This window comes from Amphiprion ocellaris, chromosome 20 (genome assembly GCF_022539595.1).
Source record: "Amphiprion ocellaris isolate individual 3 ecotype Okinawa chromosome 20, ASM2253959v1, whole genome shotgun sequence".
Taxonomy (NCBI): Eukaryota; Metazoa; Chordata; class Actinopteri; family Pomacentridae; genus Amphiprion; species Amphiprion ocellaris.
Genome location: NC_072785.1, coordinates 17,934,065 through 17,959,243, shown reverse-complemented (window position 1 = coordinate 17,959,243; position 25,179 = coordinate 17,934,065). Strand labels below are relative to the sequence as shown.

Genomic DNA, 25,179 nt, shown 5'->3' with positions numbered 1-25,179 from the left:
TGAAGCAGAAAGTTAACAAAGAAAGTTGAAAACCACCTTCTGATACCTGAAATCTCTGAGTTTTCACACAAAGAACACCTGAACATGTCAAACTGGTTACATAGTAGAACCATCATTGTAAAAACATCATAGTATGGTGTGTTGCTCAAAAAACATTAGGACCCGGCTGTCTAGGGTCACCGAGGAACAACACAAAAACAGGACAAACGCTGGTTTCCAGGGGGTTAGGCAGGTATTTATTTGAAAGAGTAAGTTTACAACAACACAACATGTGAGCAGAAAAATCACAAAGTCTGTCTTTAGTTCAGCTGAAAATACTAGTTTTTGTCTTTATTGACCAAACTTTTCAGGAAGTAGATGAAGGATAATTAAAGCTCTCATGTAGAAGTCCAACTTATTTTGGATCCTTGTGGAGAGTTTAATCTTAGAGTTTGTACAGCTGTTGAGTTTTTAGAGTCACATGGATTGTTTTGGCATTTAATAACCGAGTCCTGAAATAAAATTACAGTTGTGGATTTCTGTCATTTAGTCTGGACTAAACAAATAACAGCAGCATGAATCTCAAACGTCATTATGAGGAGTCTGGATTGAGGTTTCTCACTTGATAAAACACTTAATCAAAACATGAAATTTAGGTTGGTTTAAAGGAATATTCCACCTTAAATCTTTGAATGTTTACCGAAAAGGTTGGTTTCAGGAAGTATTCCACCTACAAGGTCCTCACACATCGACCTTAAAGGAACATTCCACCAAAAATCCTTGGACATGCACCTAAAATGTTGGTTTAACTGAGTATTCCATCCAAAATCCTAGACCAAAAAATCTTGGTGTAAAGGAGTATTCCACCTTAAATGTAGACCTAAAGGATGGTTTGGAGTAATATTCTACTCTAAAATCTTCTAATTTAGACCTAAAAGGTTTATCTGATGGTATATTCTACCCAACATCCTGGAACATTTACCTAAAAGGTTGGTTTAATGGTATATTCCCAGAAAAACCCTTGAACATTAGGCTTAATGGTATATTCCACCCAAAATACTTGTACATATACCAAGAAGTCAGTGTAAAGGAAATGTAGACCTAAAAGGATTGTTTAAAGGAATATTTAAATGATTATTTTCATTATTTAATAATCTGTCATCAATCAGAACCCTGGCAAACTTAGTTTCATCAGTTTTTTAGTGGAAGTCACAAATAAAGGATCTCTGTTTTTCCCGGCGTTACTGAGTCCAAAGCTGCTGTTTCAACACAGACACGTTCACATGCATCCACAAACCTCTCAGTACTCAAACATCCACAGACAGGCGGCCGGCTGGACTGAGGCTCGGCGGCGTCCTCAGACCCACGAGTCGGGGAGTTGGTGAACTTGTTGGTCTGGTTTGAAGGCCTCCGTGTGGTCCAGTAGAAGTCCACGTAGTCGGTGTTGGCTTTGAACTGCAGCGACTGGCCGCCATCAGGTGGACCGGCTCGTCCTCGTAGGACTCCTCCTGTAGCCTTGAGGGGACCACAGGAACATTCAGTAGCTGTTGGAGTTCTTCCTGTCAGGCTCGTGGTAGAACGGCTCTGAAGAATCTTGTACTTGTCTTATCTGGAACAATCTAACAGCCTAAACTGTTAACAGCAGTGTAAAGAAGCAAACACACAGGCATAGATTAGGACTCAAACTAGATTTATTTTAGAAAACAAATCAGCTTAGAGGCATTTGTTCACACGTGGCTGAATAGGAGGCCGTCCAATCAGATTCGAGGTCTTCACTCTGTAGGTTGTTTGTTTGGTGAGACTCTTGGACCTCCATCAGCTGACGTGGATGTTTGATGGTCTTCCTCTCTAGTGCCAGATGATTCATCCATGAATTCAGCAGCTACAGACTGAAATGAAGCTCATGCTGCCGTTATTGAATTCCTGTTCCAGATCAAATGTTCAGAGCTCACCTTGAATGCAGCCATCTGCTGTCTGATAGTTTTTCCTCATTGTAGTCTTCAATAAAGTCTTTTTCCTCATGTAAGGATGTGGTGAGACTCTTTCTCAGTCACTGCAGACGTCCCTCATTGTGCATCTCCTGAGAAGAAACAGAAAAACTGGTCACTGCTTCAGCATCAAACGCTCTCCAGCATTGAGAGTGTTTTAGGAATTCATTCATTGTGTTGTGAACTTTGAAGGAGCAGAAACTTTACAGCTGCCAAAGATATGAGCTCCAATTCTGGATGTTTTAGGAAATGAAGTTCATCAAATGAACACTTGATTATTGCTGAAAACGCTCATTAAATTACTGAAGAAATCTAACATAAAAACCTGTAAACTCTCAGGCAGCTTTTGTTAAAGTTTGTCTATAATTCTATCATCATGTTCTGGAACCAGGACTCTGCAGAAGTTCCTTCAATCAGATACTTGTGTGTTTCTATTTAAGGCCTCAGGTTTGAACGTACAGCAGAGGATTAGAAAGAAGTGATTTTAATATTTAAATCAGTCCAGTAAATGTTTGGCATGAAAATTATTAAAATTTTGATTTAGATAGATTTGTGTCAAATAATATTGTAGAGTCTCACTTAAATATATCCAAATGAGTTCAGTGTATTTACATTTTATAGAATATTTGATTTCTTAATCTCAACACTGTAGGGTCTGACCCTAAATATTATAATAATGATGTAAATTTAAATAATATTTTAGTGCAGATTCATAAACTTTAATCAGCTAAACTTGCATAATAAATATCACTGCACAATCTTAACCTGAACATTCATATTATTGAGGTAAATTTACATAAATCATGATATTCTAGAGTCTTAACTGGAATATTTCTAACATTAATCTTTTTGTATTGTGCTGATAAACAACAATAACCCGACTTTCAGATAATATTTGTTGTCTGTGATTGTGAGACTAAATTCCTCCACATTCTGGAACTGGACTGCATTTCCCAAAATGGAAACATAGACAGAATTTAACACTCATGTATCCATGGCAACGCAAAAGTTTCTGCTTCTTACCAAAGTTCACAACACAAGTAAAGATTTTAATATAAAACTTCAGGGATGACTGCTGACCATAAGTATTCTGATCAATACTTCATGATCAACATCAGGACAGATGTTACAACTCCAGCTGTTGCATTAGACTGCAGTTATTCACAGAGAAATTAAAACATCACATTCCTCATAAAAACTAGATGGGACTTTTATTAAATAAAGTGTTGGTGAATAAACAGTGTAAAAAGTGCAAAGCAGCTCCATTAAATCAGGAGATGTGAGACTTCCACAGCATGGATCACCATCTGCTGTGTTGATTCATAGCTGAATGTCAGAATGAACTGAGCTAGAAAAGCTGCTTTGAGCTGCAACATTACGGTCTGACAATCCAACACCATCACAGTTTTCATCTGGTTGTTTTGCTCCAACATGCTGTGAAGTTCAGTTTTTACTTGAATCGATACAGAGATTCTATTTCCAACCAAGACTGGAATAAAAATTAGAATGTTATGAGGTTATTAATGCAACTAAATCCTTTCAGATGGAAGGATTTACTTCTAAGTTCTAATTCAAGTTTCAGTTGGAGCACATTGCATTCACAAAGAAAAACAGCGATACCTTCATAGCAACATTTAATAAACCTAAAGCTTCCCTGTTGGCACATTGGTGGAGTTTGTTACTGAGCATCTGAACCTTAAATCCAGTGAGACGACCATCTTCAGTCGAGGCCAGTCAGAGAACTTCAAGACCTTCCATCGGCTGGACCAGATGTGGCATCATCTCCCTCTGAACATCTGGATGACAGGAGAAAAGATAGAAATCAAACACAGATCACAGAAATACAATTTATTCACTTTCATCATTTTATAAAAGTAGCATGAACTTTATTAAAACTTGACATCAGTAATGAAAGTAAATGTTTTTATCTCATGTTGAAGCTAAATTTAAAGTCAATTTTAATGACAGTTTATCCTGAGAGGAGTGAGAAGCTTTTCTTTCCATTTTAGAAGATTCCCTCAAAATATTCTGTTTATTATTGGCTTTAGAAGCATTTTTCTTTACTTATTTATTTTTAGATACCTCAGACTGATACACTTTGCTGGTTTGCAGATAATTTCATGTACAATGACAATAAAGATCTTCTATTATAACATATTTTGCTAAAACAAGAACTGCAATCCTTCTCAACCATCTCTCAGTCTGCAAAATTCCAACTGCGACCAAAAATTATCTGATGTAGTTATTATTATAATCTTTACTGAACCAGTCCTGGAATTAATAAAAATCTGTATATGGATATGATTTTCTCTGATGGGACCACTATGGAAGCCGTAGTAATTATTAACTATCCTTTGAAGGGAAAGATTAGGTCTTCTTCAGGTGGATAAAAAAAATGCTCTCCCTTAAAAAACAAAAAAACTGCATACAATAAAGTAAATCTCTTCTGCACTGCACACATACAACACTTTTGTATAACTCTGGATGTCAGAGTAAAGGCAGACAGATCCACTGATCAGCCACAACATTCTGACCACTGAAGAGAACAACATCCATCATCTTGTTCTAATGCAACGTTCTGCTGGGAAACCTTGACATTCATGTGGATGTTTGACATGTACCACCACCTAAACACTGCAGGACAAACAACCCCCTAGTCTCCATGGCAACAGCAGTCCTTGATGCCAGCTGCCTCCCTCAGCAGGACAAATTAAAACTGCTCAGGAGTGGTCCGAGGAACACGACAGAGCTAAGCTGTTCACCTGGGTTCCACACTCCCCACATCCAGATCTGATTGAGCATCTGTGGGATGGTCCAGGATCAGCCTGGTCTAGGTAGGACCCACCCTGCAACCCACAGGATCCACAGGATCCACAGGACATCCCCAGAGGTTCTGATGAACCACTGGGTCAGAGCAGTTTTAGCAGCATAAAGGGACCAACACAGTATTAGTCAGGTGGTCAGAATGTTATACTGTTATATTGTCATGCTGATTATATGATCAGTAAATGTTACCATCAATTATAACGTCCACATTGATCAGGAAAAAAAAAACAAACCATCAGTTCATTCAGAAACTGTGGGGTTAAACCTAAAAACACAGACCTCAACAGCAGTTTGTTTCAAAGCAGAACACCAGCTGGTTTTCACTAAAGAAGCTTTCAGAGCAACAATTAAATGACAGTTTTGTTCTCATTAAGTTCAGAGTCAGCCAAAATAATGTAGACACACATCAGGAAAAGAAAAACTTTTAAAAATATTTCATTTGTATAAGTACTTCTACACATATAGATTCCTCTTTCTAAGTTTGATCAAATCACGATAACTCTGTGTCCTGCTGTACGATGTTTTCCCAACAGATGGAATTACCCTCATGAATGGAGCATCAACAAGTGACGTCTACAACACAACAGAAATGTCTGGAAGCCAGTGGCCACCACTTTGAGCACCTCTTGTAATTGTAGAGGCCAAAGATAACTTTTATTAATCTCGTGATGTCTGAATAAATTTGGTATTGAAATATTTATGCAAGTTTTTCTTTTCCTGATGTGTGTAAACATTATTTTGGCTGACTCTGTATAATGGGTTTCTGACAGGTCACCAGGCAACATCTTTTTATAATAATGACAAACATACCTGCATTCTACAGGAGTGATTTTCCTCATGTACAGGTAAAGATGTGTGAGGAGCTTAGAGATGACAGGAGCAGGAGTCATCCTCACTAAGTCAGCTTCCACCTAGAAACAGAAAGACCACAAACAAAAACACAGATATACTCTCAAACGTCACAGCCTCACAGCCTCAAAATATCTGTTTAGGAAGTGTTGGGTTTCTAAATTCTGCTGAAAGCATTGACAGACATTCTCTTACAAGGTTGTGTAAAAAGCAGCCAGTCCTCTGAGCTACTGAGAAATCTTCCTGAACAAAGTTTCTACGTGTAAATCGGCTCAACTAAAACTAAAGCCTCAGTCAGAGACAACAGGTATCACAAATTATAAACAACTTTCTTTGTTAACTCAGACTTCCTGCTTCAATCTCACATAAAAAGGGGAGTTTAACTCGTCAGGTGACTGAAAATGAACGGCTTTTGCAGTCCTGGAAAAAGAAGGTAGGAAAATAACTTTTTTAAAAGCTAAAATACACAGCAGAGAAATACAGGTTGAGAAGTTCATTCTACTAATAACGGACACCTGCGGCAGCAACTAACACAGGTGTTCAGCAGTAAGTTAGCCACCTGTGTTGATTAGCCCGCTAGCTAACTTAGCCGCTTAGCTCGCTAACGCGTCCGGACCAACTGCTCAAACACGACAAAACACAACTGTTCACAAGTCGCTGACTTAACGTACAACAAAACAACGCTACTGGTTAGAAGTATTTATGTTCTTACTGTGTTTTACTCCAAAAACAAGATCAACAGCAGCCAGAGATGCTAACAGACGTGCCGACCATAGATATACATAGACTCGATACGCTAGCGCGCTGTCTTCTATATTATCTATGGTCTGACCAATCACTGCTCTCTGGCTCCGCCCTCTGAGAATCTTGTTGTCGTTTGGCTCCACACTTGCTGATGACCACTTCCGGTCTCAGAAAATTAAAAAACTGACCTTTTCTCGTTTCTGTCTCTTACTGATTTTATTTTTTGTTATTCTAAATATAAAATGAAAATCAAAGCATTTTTAAAATTTCGTATATCCCTTTATGGTCATGAAAGAGAATTATTTCAATTTTAATGTTTGTATTTGAAAACAAAAATCAAATAACCACTCGTTTTTTGTTTTTCAATACCCGTTTCAGAACGGAAAATCCAATTACCAGATCTGTACACGGACCCGGCTGCCACTCTAATACCGTTATACAGTATATTAGTATATAGTTTATGCAAAATTCTTGTTTTTATACATGCAACATTAAGCTCTGTAAGACTCCAAACAGAGCAAAATATATTGAAGTATTAATATAGAATTTACAATTTTGAGTGATTCAATCAGTGTGGTGCAATCTAAATATCAGAAATCATATAACCAGCCTCAAACAGCTATTGACAGCCCTATGATTTGGAGCATGCGAGTGTCTTTTGGTTCATTTTTATCAGCTATATTATATTTGGAATGCACAGCTCAGCCTTTGTGCGTCAGGTTACTGTGCGCCCTCATGGAGCCGAGCAGCGCGCTGTCTCTCCAAACTGAATCATCTCTGCCTTAAAAAGCTGCGTCAAGTCAGCCGTAAAAACACTGGCTGGCATCGGAAGGTACACAGATCTGCCCTTCAACATAAAGGCGTGACCGACACCCAGAGCTCCCCGCAATATGTGCTCTTCAGCGGGCGTTTTTATTTTCAGCCAATGACCAGAACTTCCATCCTGTCACTTCAGCGCCTTGACGCAGGTCCGTGATCCAAATCAGAGGAGAGGAGTTCAAGACGCACAGACACCAAATGCCTCCGCCAGCAGATTTTCTCTGACACAAAAGTATTTAATCCTGTTTTTCTCTGCTGGATTAGCACATAAAGCACTCTCGCTGCGTTTCTTTTAGATGAAGAATGGGCTGCGCAATATCAGGTTTAGCCGCAAAGTCGGAGTTTGCAGAAAGGAATACAGAGGATGCTGCTGCGCATCCAAGCGAGGATCAGATTCAGATGATCAAGGACTCGTGGAAAGTTATCCGGGACGATATAGCCAAAGTTGGGATTATTATGTTCGTCAGGTAAGATGTCAAAGCGTTTTCTATAGTTTCCCAGTGGTGGTTGCATTTCTCATAACTCAAAAGTGAAGAAAAATATTAATACAGTGTGCTGACAAGAAGGAAGGCAGATGCTGTGTTGGGTTTTATTAGGTCACAATGTGTAGATGTTGTGAAGTTTTTATGAGATTCAGTTGACATCATGCAAGTGATTTGATAAATTCGAGCTAAAATATACTGCAGCTATAATAAACCCAGAATTCAAAAAGGCCAATTTTATTCAAAGGCATAGCTGCAAAGCTTTTCTTTAAATGAAAAAGAACCAAACTGATGCTTTTCTAGTTGACCTGATCAGACAGCTTAGTGGAACATCTGCGCTGATCTGCTGGCCCAAGACAAAAAAGGTCTGCGGAGGGTCTCACTGATCCACTGTCATGATGACATCCTGCCTGACCTTTTCCAAGCCACAACCTCCCTCCACCTCCACCGCCTCCCCCCGCTCTGCCTCCTGACCCACAGCTTCCCTTTGAGAGCTCGGAGCTGAATTATCCCTCCTCCCTTCTTATCACTTCACATCACATCTAAACAGTCATTACATAATAATACAGAGCTGCAGGTCTAGCATATAGCCCACAATTAAAGGCATTAGCCATCAGGAAAACTCATTTATCAATTAGGATGATTACCAGCATCCGGGAAAAACATCTTTGGCCCTTTGGCAGTCGGCGGGGAAATAAAATAAATAGCAGAATATGGTGATAGCAACTGTTGGACAGCCTCACGAGTATACAGACTACTATACTGGGAATGTGGTTCGAAGGCCAGTGAAAGCCATGTCTGCCCCGGGTGTCCGGAGCAGATAAAAGGGTTGACCTTAGCGTGTTAGCCTGGAAATACATGGGCCTCTTGTTTGCCACCCGAGGGTCCCAAGGCTGTCGAGGCCTGTATTTCCTCACTGGACATGAATTGTTACAGTAAAACATTCACATTCAGCACCTCAGTCCTCAGCCAGGGAATGCTCCTCTGTCAAATTAATTTAAAACAAGATATAGTCGGCCCACTATAGTTGAGAATAATAATAGATTAGAAATGAATACAACGTCTGTGCGCCGCCAATTAAAATTCCATTTGAGTCATTTAGAGTGTTGAATTGTCTGCATGCGTTATGCACGCTTGCATGTGCACTCATGTCTACAAGAGATACACATAATGGAAGAAAATAACGAGCTGTCTGCATGTTGTCGGTGTGTGGTAAAATAAGAGCAGTCTGTTTCCCCATTCCCTGAAAAGTGAGAAAGAAAATTTCAGTCATTTCACCTCAGATCATTCCTCAAATGGCTTCTCTTGAAATGCACTCATCCAAAAACAAACAGCAAAAAAATATATTGTAGCGTTACATGTTCAGGTTATGCCATTTAATCAAGAAGTTAACTCAGAATGCTTTGAAAGAAATATATACTGCCCTGTCTACTAGTTCACATTTAGTCAGAACATGGTGGCCATGTCAATATATTCTATTCCTATAGACCTCTCTGCCTCATCGTCTGCTTGTCAGAGGCCACAGAGCCACTAATGTTTTATGGTAATAACCATTAGAGAGACAAGCACTACTCCAACACCTCTATTCATCTATTCATCTCTTAAGTGGGCACATGTTATAGAAATCTAATGCATTTATTCATGGGGACTCTGCATCTGTCTTTCAGGTTTAAAACCACGGGGCTTTTTCCTCTCACCGGCAGTGCTGAAGACCATGGGGAAAAACAATAAATGTGAAAAAGCAACAGGCTTCTGTTTGACCTGCCAGGCTCACAATCATTTGAAATCCTAATTTATTATTAATGCCTAACTAAGTGATAAAGATCAGCACCACCATGTTCAGGCTGTTTGTGTGGAGAAGTAACTGACAGTAACAGGCAATTTATATATATTTTTTTACATATTATTGACAAATGGAGAGATGAAACATCATTCTCCAAGAAGATGTGCCATGATTTGGCGTTTTGATGATAGCGGTAGTGAAAATCTCCCATAGGTCCTTAACTGAGTTGACATATAACGTATAAAAAATTCAGTTACCCCTTGTCATTCAAGCTTTTCCTTTAATTTGTCACCTGTCTGTATAGACGCCTGCCAAAGTACTCAAAATTGCCTATGTGGCGGTTCCCTGCTACAGTAGGTGCCATGATAACACACAAACGCATCAACCTACAGACTCACGAGGTAAAAACAACATCAGCTACTCTATCGCAACTGTAAACTACAGACTATCCTGTGAAGGGATCACACCAGTCATGACGCCCATCAACAAACTGACGCTCTCACCCATGAGCTCTCATTGCTACATAAATACTCAGTACTGATGGGTCTTAGCCTTCATTTTGATCTCACCTACACACCTGTAAAGTTTCCTGGCACCGTTGTGACGCCGTCATGTTGACAAAGTCTGTCCACAAACAATCGCCTGACCAATGTATCAGTCGGTTGGGTTTCTTGGTCCATCTAGGCCAATCATACATATTTCATATTTGGTACTTTGTCTTACAGAACATCATAATGCAGAAAAAGATACTTGGGTTCATTTAGAAATTGTGTCATGCTATAGTTTGTTAAGCAGAGTGACTTTAACTTTACTGTCTGCAGCACATGTAGCAGAGTATAGATCACACAGTGACCTTATGGAACGTTGCTAGCTAGTTTGTTAAATGCACTGCAGGAAAATTAACCCTTCATGGAGCAAGTGATCATGTTAGGTAACTTCCGCACACGTTAAATATGGCGTTGCTCCCGCCTCAGTGAGATCGAGAAGCATGTGGTTTTCACCCAACCAGTCAGTGAAGACCACTCTACGTTACAGCACACTACATCATGGGATTTGACCAATCAGCAGAGGCCTGGAACGCATCAAACTTTGTCTTTTCTTCAAAGTTGGAAAAAGACAGTGTTGCGACTCGGTCCTCTTCCATATTTGCGGCCGAAGCGTCAGAACTAACCATGGTTAGTTGACAAAATTCACACATTTTACGGCTGCGTAGTTGTGCTAAGTGATGATATACAAATTTCTTGTTTTTTGGGGAGTTTTTTCTATACCACTAATGGGCAAGAAACCATTTTTGGTAACTTAATTGACTTTGAATTTCAACATGAAAATTAAAAAATTTGGAAAATGTCACAAAAGTATGAGTCTTGTTATGTCTTCCAATAACACTGTAGGGTTGAAATTTTGAATTTCAAAATATTTCAATGAGTGCCCTTAACGATCATTTTTCTTTTTCAATATAACTCTAAAGAACATTGAAATTAAAATTAAAACCAGTATTGGCTCTACAAATAGTGTCGCTCAGGCTCTAAAATAATCACCATTCAAAACACTCAGACCTGCCTTTGTGGTAGTTCCCTCTACAAGAGGATCTCCACATGCACACAGACTCACAATATCAGCTATGCTAGAGCAGCTGGTAAATATAAACTACATGCTCATGTTTTCAGAGAATACACCCCAGAAGATCTAATGCCCGTCATTTTGCTTCTTCTTCCAACACCGACATCATGCTGAAAAAAACAGAATTACTTGAAGCCCAGATGTGCGGCTGCAATATGACTCACGTCCAGAGGAGGTAACTGTATTCTGGTAGCATGACTAATCACAGGCACATCAGCTGGAGGCTGAAAAGATCTCTGATTGGACAGTAGCTCGCTTAAACTCTCTGGTTAAGCAGGTTAAATCAGAATTTTAACAAACTCTAGCAGGAGCGGTGGCACCATAGAACCGAGCCTCTGTCCCTGCTCTGATCGGGTAGAAATGAGTGTATGGATTGCCTGGCTAACAAACTCACAGATCCCCCTTGGATTGTTACTGATTGCAGCTGTTTCTGGTGAAAACTGGAGTGGAAGGTAGCAGAAGAATCAGAGTAAGATCAGAAAGGCACAATCAGATTTTTATTCAAACTGTGCGGTGGAGAGACTTGCTGATGGATGAGAGTGAAGCTTCTAATGTTGATGAGCTGAATCTCAGCACTGTGACTGCAGGATTACAGGTGTGTGACTGTCCACGGTAAAACTCTTGGGGTTATGTCATTTTAGTTGGAGAAACTCAGGGGGAGGTTTGTTTTGGTGAGGGAATGAATGTGACAGTCTGCTTCTTAAGTGCCTCTGAGATGCTCACGGATGGCTGCCTGTGCTGTTGTTGTCTTGGTAACAGGTTGTTTGAGACCCATCCTGAATGCAAGGATGTCTTCTTCCTGTTCCGCGACGTGGAGGACCTGGAGAGGCTGCGGACCAGCCGGGAACTCAGAGCGCATGGCCTGAGGTTAGATACAGACTGCACATCCCAGCATGTCAATACATTAGCTTTATGAACAAACCTGCCGATGAAAGCAGCGTATACATTAGCATCAAATGTCCCACACTGGGCACACATCGATATCTAGTATCCTCTACTTCTGCTTACACTAGAAGGTCAAGGGTCAAACACTGGCTGCTGTCACAAAGATCACAGTAGTTATGCAAGCATCTTTAAAAAGAACTGCACTATGTACTTTCTATCTGTCAATAGAAAGACCAAAACCGGCAGGGTCCATGTCTTAATAATTTGTGACTTCCCTATCATATTAACCAGTCTGAAGCAAGTCTTCGAGAAGAAGACACACACATACATTTTTTTTCATTTCTAAAAGTAATTTCCCAAAACAGCTGTGTGCTGCACTTTTTATTTTTAGTTTTAATCAACTAGTTTCAGGCAAAGCAAATACGCATTTGATCTTACTATACTCCCACCCTTGTTCGTCTCACGAGCCTCTTCATCAACACCGCCTGTCATTTTCCAGATGTGTTCATTTCATATTTTAAAATTCTTTTTTATTAAAAACACTTCCAAGGCGTAAAATAAAAACAAAAACAAAATAAATGAAAAAGAAAAAATGCAATAAAAATCCGATCAAAGCCAGTTGGCAGGAACAGGTCTATATAAAGACAACATAAGTTTTTGTCTTTTTTTCATTTATGACAGGCTCTTAGATACAATACTGTTAAAAAGTTTGGGGTCACCTATCTAGTTTCATGTGTTCTGTGAAAACTCACACTTTTATTCAAGTGCTAACATAATTGCACAAGGGTTTTCTAATCATCAATTAGCCTTTCAACACCATTAGCTAACACAATGTAGCATTAGAACACAGGAGTGATGGTTGCTGGAAATGTTCCTCTGTACCCCTATGGAGATATTCCATTAAAAATCAGCCGTTTCTAACTAAAATAGTCATTTACCACATTAACAATGTCTGGACTGTATTTCTGATTAATTTAATGTTATCTTCATTGAAAAAAAAGCTATTCTTTCAAAAATAAGGACATTTCTAAGTGACCCCAAACTTTTGAACGGTAGTGTATATGAAAGTTTTTTACCTAGTTACCATGACCGAATAGTGTTTTTTTTTATATGCTGAAGTGAAGTGTACCAACGACAGTCTCAAAAACAAAGATTCCGACTTCCACGGTTTTAAATGTAACAAACCTAAAGAACTACTCCTGTTAACTTGCAGGGTGGGACATTCTGTGTCGTTATTCTTTTTCAGTATCAGTTAGTGGCTCAAACACATTCAGCTGAATTAGTACAATATCACAGCTTGTTGTTGTGTAGCACAGAGTAGTTGTACAACAACATGAGCTGATGTGCTCGAGCTGCAGTGAGTAGGTGGAGACAGAGGCAGGGACTTCATAGATCTGCACATTCAGACAAGACAAGAGAGGACAAGATCAAACTATATTAATGTCAAAGGAAATACTTTATTCTTGATGAAACAAAGGTATGGAGTTACTTCCAAGTTAATTTAAGGTGAGAAGTTATTATTTTCACAGAACAAAACACCCTGTTCCTACATTGTCAGCCCAACAAATGTGCCATTATCACTGCACATCATTCCCATACATGTGAGAAGGTTCATTTCAGTCCAAACCATACTTTTCTTAACCTAACCAAATTCATTTGGTGCCAAAAAAAAAACGGAATTAAAACTAAAATTATGGTGGGTCTCAAACTTACTTCTGCAGGACGTCCGGTGACTTATGCCCCTACAGTCCCCCCCAGCCTCCAACCTACATATGAGATTCTCCATTACTACGTAGGATGTCATCTTGACCAAATATTTGCCTCTTCTTCGACATGTCCCAGCTGTAAAACAAAACATGACTGGGCGATTTCGTAGCCCAGTACCTCACACGGAACAGAATGTATACCATTCCAAAAAGCTTGTATTTTCCACACAAATCCAAAACAAATGTGTTTGGTTTGGCTCCATGTGGTGACATAGTCCCCAGCATAGTTGTTGTCCAGGTTTCCCAAGGAGAACTATCTCCTAGGTTACAAGTACTCTCTGCCCTAGTGAGTATTTATAGCAGCAGAACCACATATGTTGGACAAACTCACATAAAATACCGTGAACATGTTCCTGGAAGGATAGGAACATGTCACCCTGTGCAACAGTGTGGCTCATTCATGTGTTTTTAATTATTCTTGGAAAACCGGAGAGTTTTATGGCACAGAAGAGTCAGCAGGCTCTGGCTACAGAAAGTACTTGTCAATCACTCAATCTGGGTTCGGATCTTTTTATGGACTTGGTCAACAAAGATACAATATCGCTTTTTCTTTCTTTTAAGTAGAACATGATGATAAACCAATGCTGCAAATATTGCAACATAACAAAACAGGTCATGTCAGGACACTTTACATAGTAAGGTCAAAACCTTACACTAACACTTACAGTATTACAGAGAAAAACTCAACAGTTTCTCACAGAGCAGCACTTGGCAACAACAGGGAGGAAAACCCCCAGTTTAACAGGAAGAAACCGCTGACAGAACCACACTCAGGCTGGGCGGCCATCTGCCTTGGCTGGTTAGGGTAAAAGTAGAGTGTAAAGAGAGAAAACATGACCACTGGGAATTAACAAACAGTAAGCACTGGGCAGGTAATATTGTATAGGTCCCCACTGCTCCACTGAAACAGCTTGGACCTCTCAGGGTACCAGTAAAGGATCCCTTGGATTCTATGAGTTGCAGGGTGGGACTGCCTTGGATTAGGCTTGTTCCAGCAGAGTATCAATCAGACTGGAATCCGGGGAGTTTAGATCAACGCCTTGGGCAACTTCGCTGTGTTTCTTGAGGTGTTTCTGAGCAGTTTTTTTGTTGTGGTGGGATGTGCTGTATTGCCAAAATAGGTTTCTGCCACATTTAGTTGGATGATACGTGTTAAAAGGAACATCCACATGAATGCCAGGACCCAAAGTTTTCCAACAGATCATTGTAGTGGTTTTAATCTAATTTAAAATGTATAAAGAGGGACTGCAAAGTGGCGTGGTGGTTAGCACTTTTGCTTTGCAGATAGAAGATCCCCGGTTCATGTCCCGGCCTTCCTGGGATCTTTCTGCATGGAGTTTGCATGTTCTCCCTGTGCATGTGTGGGTTTTCTCCTGGTACTCCGGCTTCCTCCCACAGTCCAGAAAATATGCTATTACTCTAAATTGCCCGTAGGTGTGAATGTGAGTGTGATTGTTTGCCTGTATATGTAGCCCTGCGACAGATTGGCAACCTGTCCAGGGTGTCCCCTGCCTTCACCCCAAGTCAGCTGGGAAAAGCTCCAGCTCCCCCACTGCCCTAATGAGGATTAAGTGGTGTATAGATAAAGAGTAAGTTTGAGAGTTGAAGACTAACTTTAAAAGTAGAGAGGGTGTCTGTATCCCAAACCCAAATTTGGAGCTGATTCTACAGCAGAGGAGCCTGATAGCTAAAGGTTCTGCCATCCTCTCTGCCCTTGGAAACTCCAGGAACCACAATATTTTGCAGGGATCCATTGCAGAGAAGCTGATACGAGAAATATGATCACTCTTGCTGGTTCCTGTCTGAACTATGGCTGCAACATTTGGAGCATTTGTCATTGATGATGACAAACTAGTATCCTCTAACCTACAAGTAGCAAATACATAGACTAGTTTTCCAGTATCACTCTGCAACAGGATGTTTCAAATGTTTATGATATTGTGCAGATAAAAGAAGGTCATTCTAGAGTCTTGTTTTATCTGTGAGTTAAGGAACTGGTCAAAATAGGCCAACGCAATGCCATCCAGAGTAGCTATCTGGTTATGTAATGTGTTTCTCAGGTGTTTAGGGCCAAACACAATAACTTCAGTTATGTCTTTTTATAGAAAAAGAAAATTACAAGTTATTCAGGCATCTACGTCTTTAAGACATGCTTGATGACTGACTAACTAATTGGTTTCAGTGATTAACATAGCTGGTTGTCATCTGGATTTAGCCGAGTGTCACCTGCATAGCAGTGGAATGTTATGCAGCATTTCCTAATAATATTATATATGGCAAGCATGTTTAAGGTGAAAAGTATTTGACCTTGTACAGAACCAAGTGGAACTCTGTGACTTACTTTTTTGTGTGTGGAAGAATAGGAAGAGTCCCCGGAGTACACTGAATTCAATGGAAGGATTACATGACTCATCTGGCCTGGGAACATCTTGGGATCCCCATGGGGTGATCAGGGAAACGTTGCTGGGGAAAGGGACGTCTGGAATGACCTGCTTAGTCTGTTGCCACTGCGACCTGACTCCAGATTAGTGGAAGAAAACAGATGAAGTGTGGTTCCTTTAATCCCAGTGACATGTTCCAGTCTCTGTAATGAAATGTTATGTTCAGCATGATAAAATGCAGCAATGAGATTTCACAGGACAAAAATACAGACAGAGAGTCTATTGTCTCAGGCTAAGACTTTGAGCAGTGCTGCTTGTGTACTGTGATGTCTCTAAATCCTGACCGAAAATCTTCAAAAAACAAAACACCCCTGTATGCATGGTAACATAACTGATTTACAACAGCTTTTTCAAGGATTTTAGAAATAAAAAACAGGAGGTCTATGAATTGCTAAAAAAAAAATCTGGATCAAGAGTAGGCTTTTTAAGTGGAGTAATTACAGCGGCTTGGATAAGTGGGGGAGCCAAACATCCCAGGTGGTCACATAATCAGAATGTTGCTCACCACTCCACTGCAGACAGAGCTTGTAGCATCTATCACAGCCACTCTTCTGTCATTTCTCAGGGTGCATCATGCCTCTCCATGTTCCTCTACACATGAACCCAAAGCAGCCAATTACAGCACGAGGACCTGACGGTACAGAGGGCAGCATGGCATTGCAGCAGCCACACACAGACCAGGAGTGTTACACATCCCAGCATGAGTCGGCTGCTCATGAATTCACCGATATGGCCAAATGACCCATCAACAGCACTCACACACTTCAGCATAAACATCACAGTTGCAGCGAGACAGACTGACGTGAGAGCGAAACCAACTCTAACCCTTTGGTTTATCTTCAAAACTGTTATGCACAGGATTCTGCAGCTAAGGCAGACACACCCACAAACCGCAACAAAGGGAATTGATCCCATGGCATTTTGTCAAGGGAAAATTGTTTTTCAGAGAGAATAATAAATTGTTTTTGCTCCAAGTGTGAGCTAGATCAATTTTGCTTCTTTTTCTTGGCATTTGTTTTTGTGAGACTGCTGCCGTGACAAACACAGCCTTTCAACACAGACGACTGTCCTACTTACTCACAGTATAGATGCATCAGTTGGTCGTTTTCTCCTGCTAATTCACAGTTAACTGTTGGATCAATCAGTCAGTCTGGGTGTCTCACGCTGAGTACTTTTCTCCATCTCTTTCAGGGTAATGTCTTTTATTGAGAAAAGCGTGGCGAGACTGGACCAGCTGGAGCGACTGGAGGCTCTGGCTCTGGAGTTGGGAAAAAGCCATTATCATTACAATGCTCCACCCAAGTACTACAGTGTAAGACCCACATGATCCCAACAGTAGAAAGACGCCGTTTGTTGTCTGTATATAGAGCTCTTTATTAGACATTGCACACCCAACAAAAAGTTGCCACCTGGATTTAACTAAGCAAATAGGTAAGAGCTTCCATTGGATAATTACTACAGTGATGAATATGTTTCAGCTGCAACAACTTATTTAATCCTAGCTGTTGCAATGAGGAGCTTCTCATTTCTTAAACAACCATGTTGGAAGACATATCCTGTGGTCATGGAAAGGATGTTAATCTGTCTCAGAAGAGTCAAATTATTGGCCTCCATCAAGCAAAGAAAACAACCAAGGAGATTTCTGAAACTACTAAAATGAGGTTAAGAACCGTCCAACACATTATTAAAACCTGAAGGATAGTGGAGAACCATCATCTTCAAGAAACAAATGTGGTCAGAACAAACTCTTAGATGATCGTAGGAAATCAACAGTAGAACTCACGACTATGTTTAATAGTACAAGTAAGAGCATTTCCAAATGGACGTGGGACTAAAAAGCTGTGTAGCTCTAAGAAAACCACTGATCAGCGAGACTAATCAGAAAAAAAGGCTTCGGTTTGCTATGGAGCATAAAGGTTGGACTCTGGAGCACTGAAAGAAGGTCATGTGGTCTGATGAGTCCAGATTTAGCCTGTTCCAAAGTGATGGACGCATCAGGGTAAGAAGAGAGGAAGATGAAGTGATTCACTCATCATGACTGGTGGCTACAAGCCTGTAGGGGTTAGGATTATGATCTGGGGTTGGTCAGGTTCAGCAACGTTATGTTCCCAAAGAATGAGGTCAGCTGACTACCTGAATATACTGAATGACAAGGTCTTTCCATCGATGGAGTTTTTCTTCCCTGATTTCATGGGCATGTTCCAAGATGACAATAGCAGGATTCATAGGGATCACATTGTGAATGAGAGGATCAGGAAGCATGAGACATCATTTTCACACATGGATTGGCCTCCACAGAGTGCAGACCTCAGCCCCACTGAGAATCTTTGGGTTTTGCTGGAGAAGACTTTGAACAGTGGTCCGACTTTCCCATCATCAATAAAAGATCTTTGTGAAAAATGAATGCATCTCTGGACAGAAATAAATGCTGTGACATTGCAGAAGCTAATCGAAACTATGCCACAGCAAATGAGTGCCGTACTCAAAGCTAAGGGCAGTCCAACAAAATATTAGAGCGTGACTTTTTTTGGCTGGGCGGTGAACTGACACCTTTAAAATCACAGCAGCAGAATGAGGTGACGTTCATCCTTAACACATCTACTTTTGCATACAAACATAAAGATACTAGTTTTGGTCACCAAGCCCTGAGCTCATCAGTGTCTCATATTATTCTCCAGTACGTCGGAGCAGAATTCATCTGTGCAGTGCAGCCCATCCTGAAGGAGCAGTGGACAGCGGAGTTGGAGGAGGCATGGAAGGTAAGAAAAGTCATTCAGCCACAACCCCTGTGTCTCACTCTGTGGGTATTAATCAGAAACCTTTGCTACCTCCCAGTCTGAGTTAATGCCTTGTGAAATAACCTGGATGGATGCAATCATCCCCGTCAGCGGTGGTTTGTGTCAAGGCTCACTTCAGCGTCACAGTCGTGCACGTCTCTTTGATGCTCCACGTAACATGTCAAGATGGAAACCAGTGTGATGCGAGCTTGACTGATGTGAGACTTTACATCTCACTGAACCATACATGAGCATTTTGAGAAAATGGAACATGGCTCTGTCACATCATGTTATGTCACACCGAGACCCCTTGTGTTATCAGTGGAAAGATTCTTGGAAATGGTGCCTCTGCTGCTCACTATTCGTTCACAATACATATATCCCATTTCAGCAGTAGTTTTTTTTCCTGATGTGTAGTTTTCTTGAAAATATCCCAAGAAGAGAAGTTAAAATGCTCAAATTCATGGTTTTATTCACGCACATCTCTGTTCATCTTCTTCAGTTGAGGCTTTGTAGCGCTCTCTAGTGGTACTGCATATACAAAACCTATCTGAAATAATCAGCTCCAATGTTCCGTATACTTTTATGTATTTTCAAATGGTTACGGTTATGCTAAAAACATAGGTTAGGATTTTTAGGACATGTGTAACACATCATAAGCAGAGGACCGCTACGTGCATGTTCACTCAAAAGGAATAACATTAGATGGAAAAAAGTTGATTCATATGTAGTTTTTTTGCATCATATTTTGAGCGGTCATTAGCTGCTGCAATTTTATGTTTTTCTTTACATAAATAAACATATTTCCACAATAAATTGATATTAAAAAAGCACAAACTGGTGCATAAAGTCCACCAGAATGCAGGACATGAAGTAACTGACTGAATATTTGACCCAGTCGTCTTTCTTCCTGGCTTTTTACAAGTAACCACATTCATATTCACCAGTATCCATATATATACGCAGTCAGTTTCTGTTTTACTGCATTACTAAACATAGAATAGACAGAAAATCTGACTCATTTTCTGTATCACTCAGACAACACACTGAACAGATCTGTGGTTTTCTTCCAAACTGACACACCTTTCTGGTTTATTTTGTGTGAGATTGAAGGACATAAGAATTCCTTTTGTACTCATATACACTGCCGGGCCACAAAAACAAAGTAGCCACCTGGATTTAACTAAGCAAATAGGTAAGAGCTTCCATTGGATAATTACTGCAGTGATGAATATGTTTCAGCTGCAACAACTTATTTAACTCTAGCTGATGCAGTGAGGAGCTTCTCATTTCTTAAACAACCATGTTGGAAGACATTAAGGGTCATGGTAAGGATGTTACTCTGTCCTAGAAGGGTCAAATTATGGGCCTCCATCAAGCAAAGAAAACAACTAAGGAGATTTATGAAACTACTAAAATCAGGTTAAGAACCATCCAACACATTATTAAAACCTGAAGGATAGTGGTGAACCATCATCTCCGAGGAACAAATGTGGTTGGTCATGTGGTCTGATGAGTCCAGATTTACCCTGTTCCAAAGTGCCTCCACAGAGTCCAGACCTCAGCCCCACTGAGAATCTTTGGGATGTGCTGCAGAAGACTTTGTGCAGCGGTCCGACTCTCCCATCATCAATAAAAGACCTTGGTAGAAAATTAATGCAACTCTGGACAGAAATAAATGCTGTGATTTTGCAGAAGCTTATCGAAATGATGCCACATCAAATGTATGCTGTTCTCTAAGCTAAAAGTGGTCCAACAAAATATTAGAGTGTGCGACTTTTTTTTTTTTTGGCCAGGCAGTGTATTTTTTTTTTTTTTTCAGGCAGTGTATTTTAACGCTTGGATGAGAGAACAAATGTCCTGTCCTTCACCTATACTCACTTCACTGTGTTTTGTTTGTGATCCAGACCATGTTCCAGTATGTGACCAGTCTAATGAAGCAGGGATACCAGGAAGAGAGCACCCGACAGCGCCACCTTGCAGTTTCCCCTAAGGAAAGACCGGACAAGAGGAACACAGCGCTATGAGACGAACCACAACAGACTGTTTTTAGCAATTCAGCACAGAAATGTGTGTATGTACATAGTGTATCTAGTGTCTTGTTTTCTACATTGCTCATGTTTAGTCGTTTGCTATTTTATCAGAATAGGCACAAACACGCAGTGACTTTTAACAAAGCACTTTATTTCTGAACTTAAACTCTGCTGCAGTCCTCTTCCATGACAACAGGACTCAGGAACATGATGGGAAACACAAAATGTTCTGGCTGTAGTTAAACCTACCGTGAAATTATCATAAACAAAAAAAGGCATTATTTGTCCCTGTATTCATAACTCAAACATGCTTTTCAGTAAATCTACAACTTTGAACATTTTTGTGCTATTTAACTCAATCATGACATCATTCGGAAACGGAAACTTTGACTTAACCACATTAACTGAAGCTATACAGTACATTTTATTGGTGTTGAACAATTAAAGATAGCCATTATAACAGCTTGGCGTGAGTATGGATAAACAAATGGGGTCAAAAAATATTCATTGTACTTCAAATGGTAAAATAAAAACAGAATAATGAGCAAAATACAGTGAAATTTGACAAAAATTTAAAAAAAATCTGATTTAGTTCTGTGTTTCTGAGCACCCTTGCTGACATTTCAAAGGTCATTTAAAAAAAAAAAAAAAAGCAAAAATCAGAGAAATGGAAAATTAAATGTCCTTCTGAAGACATGGTCGAATCACAATGAGCCAACACAACTTACATGTCAGCTGTTCATATAACATAAATAGGGACTCTTACAATTAAATAGTATGAAAGGCTGTTAATTATTGGGTTCCATGGATTTGGCTCCAGAGGATACACAGCTGTAGAGAACCTGGTTCCGAAGCAGAAAAGGTGGAGGCGGAATAAACTTGGCTTGCTTCGTATTGTGTGAGAAACCCTCAGGTTTTCTGTTCCAAGTCATCGATGGCACTGGACAGCTGGGGGATGAGACACTATCATGCAAACGATGGCATAATATCAAAGCAGTCACCGGGTGGATGAACAGTGATTCTGAGGCCTCGAATGAGTGAGAAGAAAGGTGAGCGGCGCTGCGGATCAGATGGAGCCCTCCCCAGTTCCCTCAGATTGTACAGGCCAGTTTAGGTACCCATGGTTATGTTAAAGAGTCTGTCGCTCATTGGGTGGCTTTGGTTTTCTTGCTTTTGCTTTTCTTGTCTTTCTTCTTAAGTCCATCCATGTGAGCCCTAAGGAGGTTGGAGTACGCCTGTGAAGGAGATTAAAGAGTTACAAATGGGTGATCTGTGGAAGACAGGCTATTAAGAAACCCAGGATAGTGTCAGCAAGGCTTCAATGAACATGAAGAAGACCTGATACAGGGGGTCCTCCGTTTACAACGTCCTCGGCTTACAACGTCCTCGACCTACGGCATTTTGTCATTGCGTCGGAACTGGTTACGTGGAACTAGCTGGCGAGCGGAGCAGCCTAATATGCCGTCACGCGGCACTATAAGACGGCTTTGTTTACATTCACTGGTTGTATGCCACCTTGGTTTGTGCTGTATTCACTAACTTTTTGCCCTTCATTATGGCTCCCAAGCCTAAGTCAGATTCTTCTGATGGAGTTCCGATTTATGGAGAAAATCGACTTATGTTGGGCTGTGGGAACGGAACTCCGAAGTATGTCGAGGACCCCCTGTAATGCGGCAGGTTAATAGCTTCCAAACAACATTGAAAACACAAAAACTCAACCTACCATTTGAAACTTGATTACTTCTTTGGTGCTGACCTGAAATTGTAAGAAATGAGAATTTAACAATAATCACTTACAATAATAACAGAGGATTAGAAATCTGTAATGTTCAATGTCCATATTAAACACAGTCAACTCACCACAGTGCTAATTTTCTTCTTGCCGTCAGACGCTCTGAGGAGGCATTTGTTATCTGCAGGTTCAAATGACTCCGAGTGGCCCTTTCTGGGCACTGGTTTGGTTCTACCATCATCTGGAAGAACAAAACACTTCTAATTACAGCTGTTGAGGCATCGAAAGAGGAAATTCATATTGCTACTTCAAAATGGAGCCTACTTACACTTCTTTAGTGTGATGACGACACTGCCTGATGTTCTGCACTTCTGGAAGAGTCGTGTAAGCTCTGTGAGGAACTGGACAACAGAAAGAAAAGGTGAAAGGATAACTCAATTTGTCAACTATTAAATTACTGTGAAAGGTTTTGATAATCAATTGATAGGCTTGGGATTTTCATTAAAAGGCAGAATTCTTAGATTCCAGCTACTCAAATTAAATATTTTCCGTGTTCTTTGCTCCTCGAAGACAGTAAATTGAATTTCTTTGGGTTGTCCTCAAAGCAAGATATTCAAGAATATGATTTGGGGCTTTTGGGGAACAATGGCCAACATTAACAATCAATCAAGTAATCATGACAGTAATCAAATGATTAATCAACAATAAAAGTAATTGTTACTTGCAGCCCTATCTCCCGGTGGGACACAAAACAATTCAGGTAATCCATCATCTTTCTGAAACGGTTTCAAAAATCTGTTGCATAATATTATAAAACATTACAACCTTCATCAATGTTGGTTTTACTGCTTCACTGTTTAGCTACACTGCACTTATCTTGGCCAGGTTTAGCTAATAAACTCGCAGTTGAGAGTGTATTCAGCGTCTTTGGGAAGACTGTTAATCACATTATTACTGATATCTCTCTAACTGATGGTTATTTTACTGTTGATGAAAATGAAGAAGCTGAAAGCAGAGTATTTTGAGATTTTAATCACCTCATATATCACTCGAACCGATCAAAAATAGTTGATTAACTAAATAGTTGGCAACGACTTCTATTAAAAGATTAACGATTTTAAGAACATTTTGTTACAGTTTATAAATATCAACGAGACAGGCGGAATATTAAAACCATGTCAGACTACTAAATTGCTAAACTTTACTGCTCTATTTTAGCCTAGTGTAATGCTACATGCTATACCGGCAAGTGAGTATGTGTCGCTAACATTACCTCGTCGGTAACTTACACATTTTGGCCCACTGGTTTTCAGCTAACAAACTAAAACACATTTACTTAAACTCGCTTTAATTAGTTCTGCATTCAAAGACAGGGCTAACAGTCGGTGTTTGACAAAAATGAGTACATGAACGAAATAAAGGTGTTGACTTAGACAATAAAAAGCCATTTAATAGCTCTCAATGCCACCAGAAAATACAACAACTGAACTAGTTACTCAGTTGCCAGCTTTGACTCTAAACCACAGTCAGCTAACGTTAGCACGCTAGCTGGTGACTCAATCTGATGACTAAACGTTGAGGCTAACAGCTAGCTAGCTGTTGCACAACTACTGCAGACAGTGTCTATTTTCTGTTTTAAGCTAGTATCGGTAACAGACCGAGTTATTAACGATGTGCTTTTTGTTCTTACCGAATCATTTTCAAGCAGCACCATGTTTCTGACTTCAGCTCAGCTGTAGGGTTAGCTCACCGGAAGCAAGCTAACTGCAGGGAAGCACACGTACTACAGAAGCCGGAGTTCCGCCCTGCGCCCCACTGTGGAGTCGCACTGTTGTCACACCGCCGCCTGCTGGCCGGGAGGAGAACTACACACACTGCAGTCAGACTGGTGGTGGTGTTACAGGAAACACATTAACACTAGCACATTAACGCTCGTGTTGTCCTGCGGGTCCAAATTGACCTGGTTTAAAGTTTGAAAATGTGGGGGGAAAAAAAAAAAAAAAATTACAGTTAAACTTCTGATATCCACATTTTCAACATTTTTGGGAAATCTTTGAACATTTTTTGGTCGAAAAAGGAAATGTTAAAAATGTTTCTAAAGAACATTCACATAAAAAAATAAAAATAAAAAATAAATTTTTTTATGTGAATGTTCTTAAAGAAAATATTAGAAGTTTTACTGATATATATGTAATCACTTTAGATATTTTTAGGATTTTTTTATGAAGACTTTTACTCATTTTCCTGCCAAATTTGTTGTTGTTTTGTTTTGTTTTTTTAAATCAAACTTTTAAGGGAAACTTTTAAGGAATTATTGGAATTTTCTTCCTGAAGGTTTTGCAAATTTTCAGAAATTTGGGGAATTTTTTTGCTGAATTTTTGGATTTTTTTCAGACAAGGAAACAATTTTTTTTGGTGCCCGTAAATGAGGACAACAGGAGGGTTAATCTCCTCC

General features: G+C 40.0%; 2 protein-coding genes and 1 long non-coding RNA gene across 5 annotated transcripts; 1 reads left to right on the top strand and 2 right to left on the bottom strand.

The window, feature by feature from the left end:
- Window positions 1-1,652: 1,652 nt before the first annotated feature.
- Window positions 1,653-20,825, bottom strand: LOC118471670 (uncharacterized). 2 transcript variants are annotated; one of them, XR_008600080.1, is made up of 4 exons: window positions 17,264-20,825; window positions 16,083-16,325; window positions 5,604-5,704; window positions 1,653-3,763 (listed from the first exon to the last, which is right to left on the bottom strand). It is a non-coding gene; the product is annotated as an uncharacterized LOC118471670 (long non-coding RNA). The 2 variants fall into 2 exon arrangements; XR_008600079.1 differs by lacking the exons at window positions 5,604-5,704; window positions 16,083-16,325; window positions 17,264-20,825 and adding an exon at window positions 4,730-5,464.
- xgb (x globin) lies at window positions 7,347-22,852 on the top strand. Of its 2 annotated transcripts, none has more exons than XM_023290870.3 (5): window positions 7,347-7,672; window positions 11,850-11,957; window positions 17,374-17,494; window positions 18,861-18,941; window positions 20,867-22,852. In XM_023290870.3, the coding sequence occupies exons 1-5, from the start codon at window positions 7,509-7,511 to the stop codon at window positions 20,984-20,986; spliced, it is 594 nt and encodes a 197-aa protein (XP_023146638.1). In that variant the 5' UTR covers window positions 7,347-7,508; the 3' UTR covers window positions 20,987-22,852. The 2 variants fall into 2 exon arrangements, with proteins under 2 accessions (XP_023146638.1, XP_035813399.1); XM_035957506.2 differs by having other exon boundaries at window positions 7,535-7,672; window positions 9,355-11,957.
- On the bottom strand, window positions 21,123-24,499 carry srp14 (signal recognition particle 14). Its single transcript, XM_023290871.3, has 5 exons — window positions 24,415-24,499; window positions 23,053-23,125; window positions 22,853-22,965; window positions 22,716-22,748; window positions 21,123-22,227 (listed from the first exon to the last, which is right to left on the bottom strand). Exons 1-5 carry the CDS (start codon window positions 24,436-24,438, stop codon window positions 22,138-22,140), a joined length of 333 nt encoding a protein of 110 aa, XP_023146639.1. The 5' UTR covers window positions 24,439-24,499; the 3' UTR covers window positions 21,123-22,137.
- Between the last annotated feature and the right edge of the window lie 680 nt (window positions 24,500-25,179).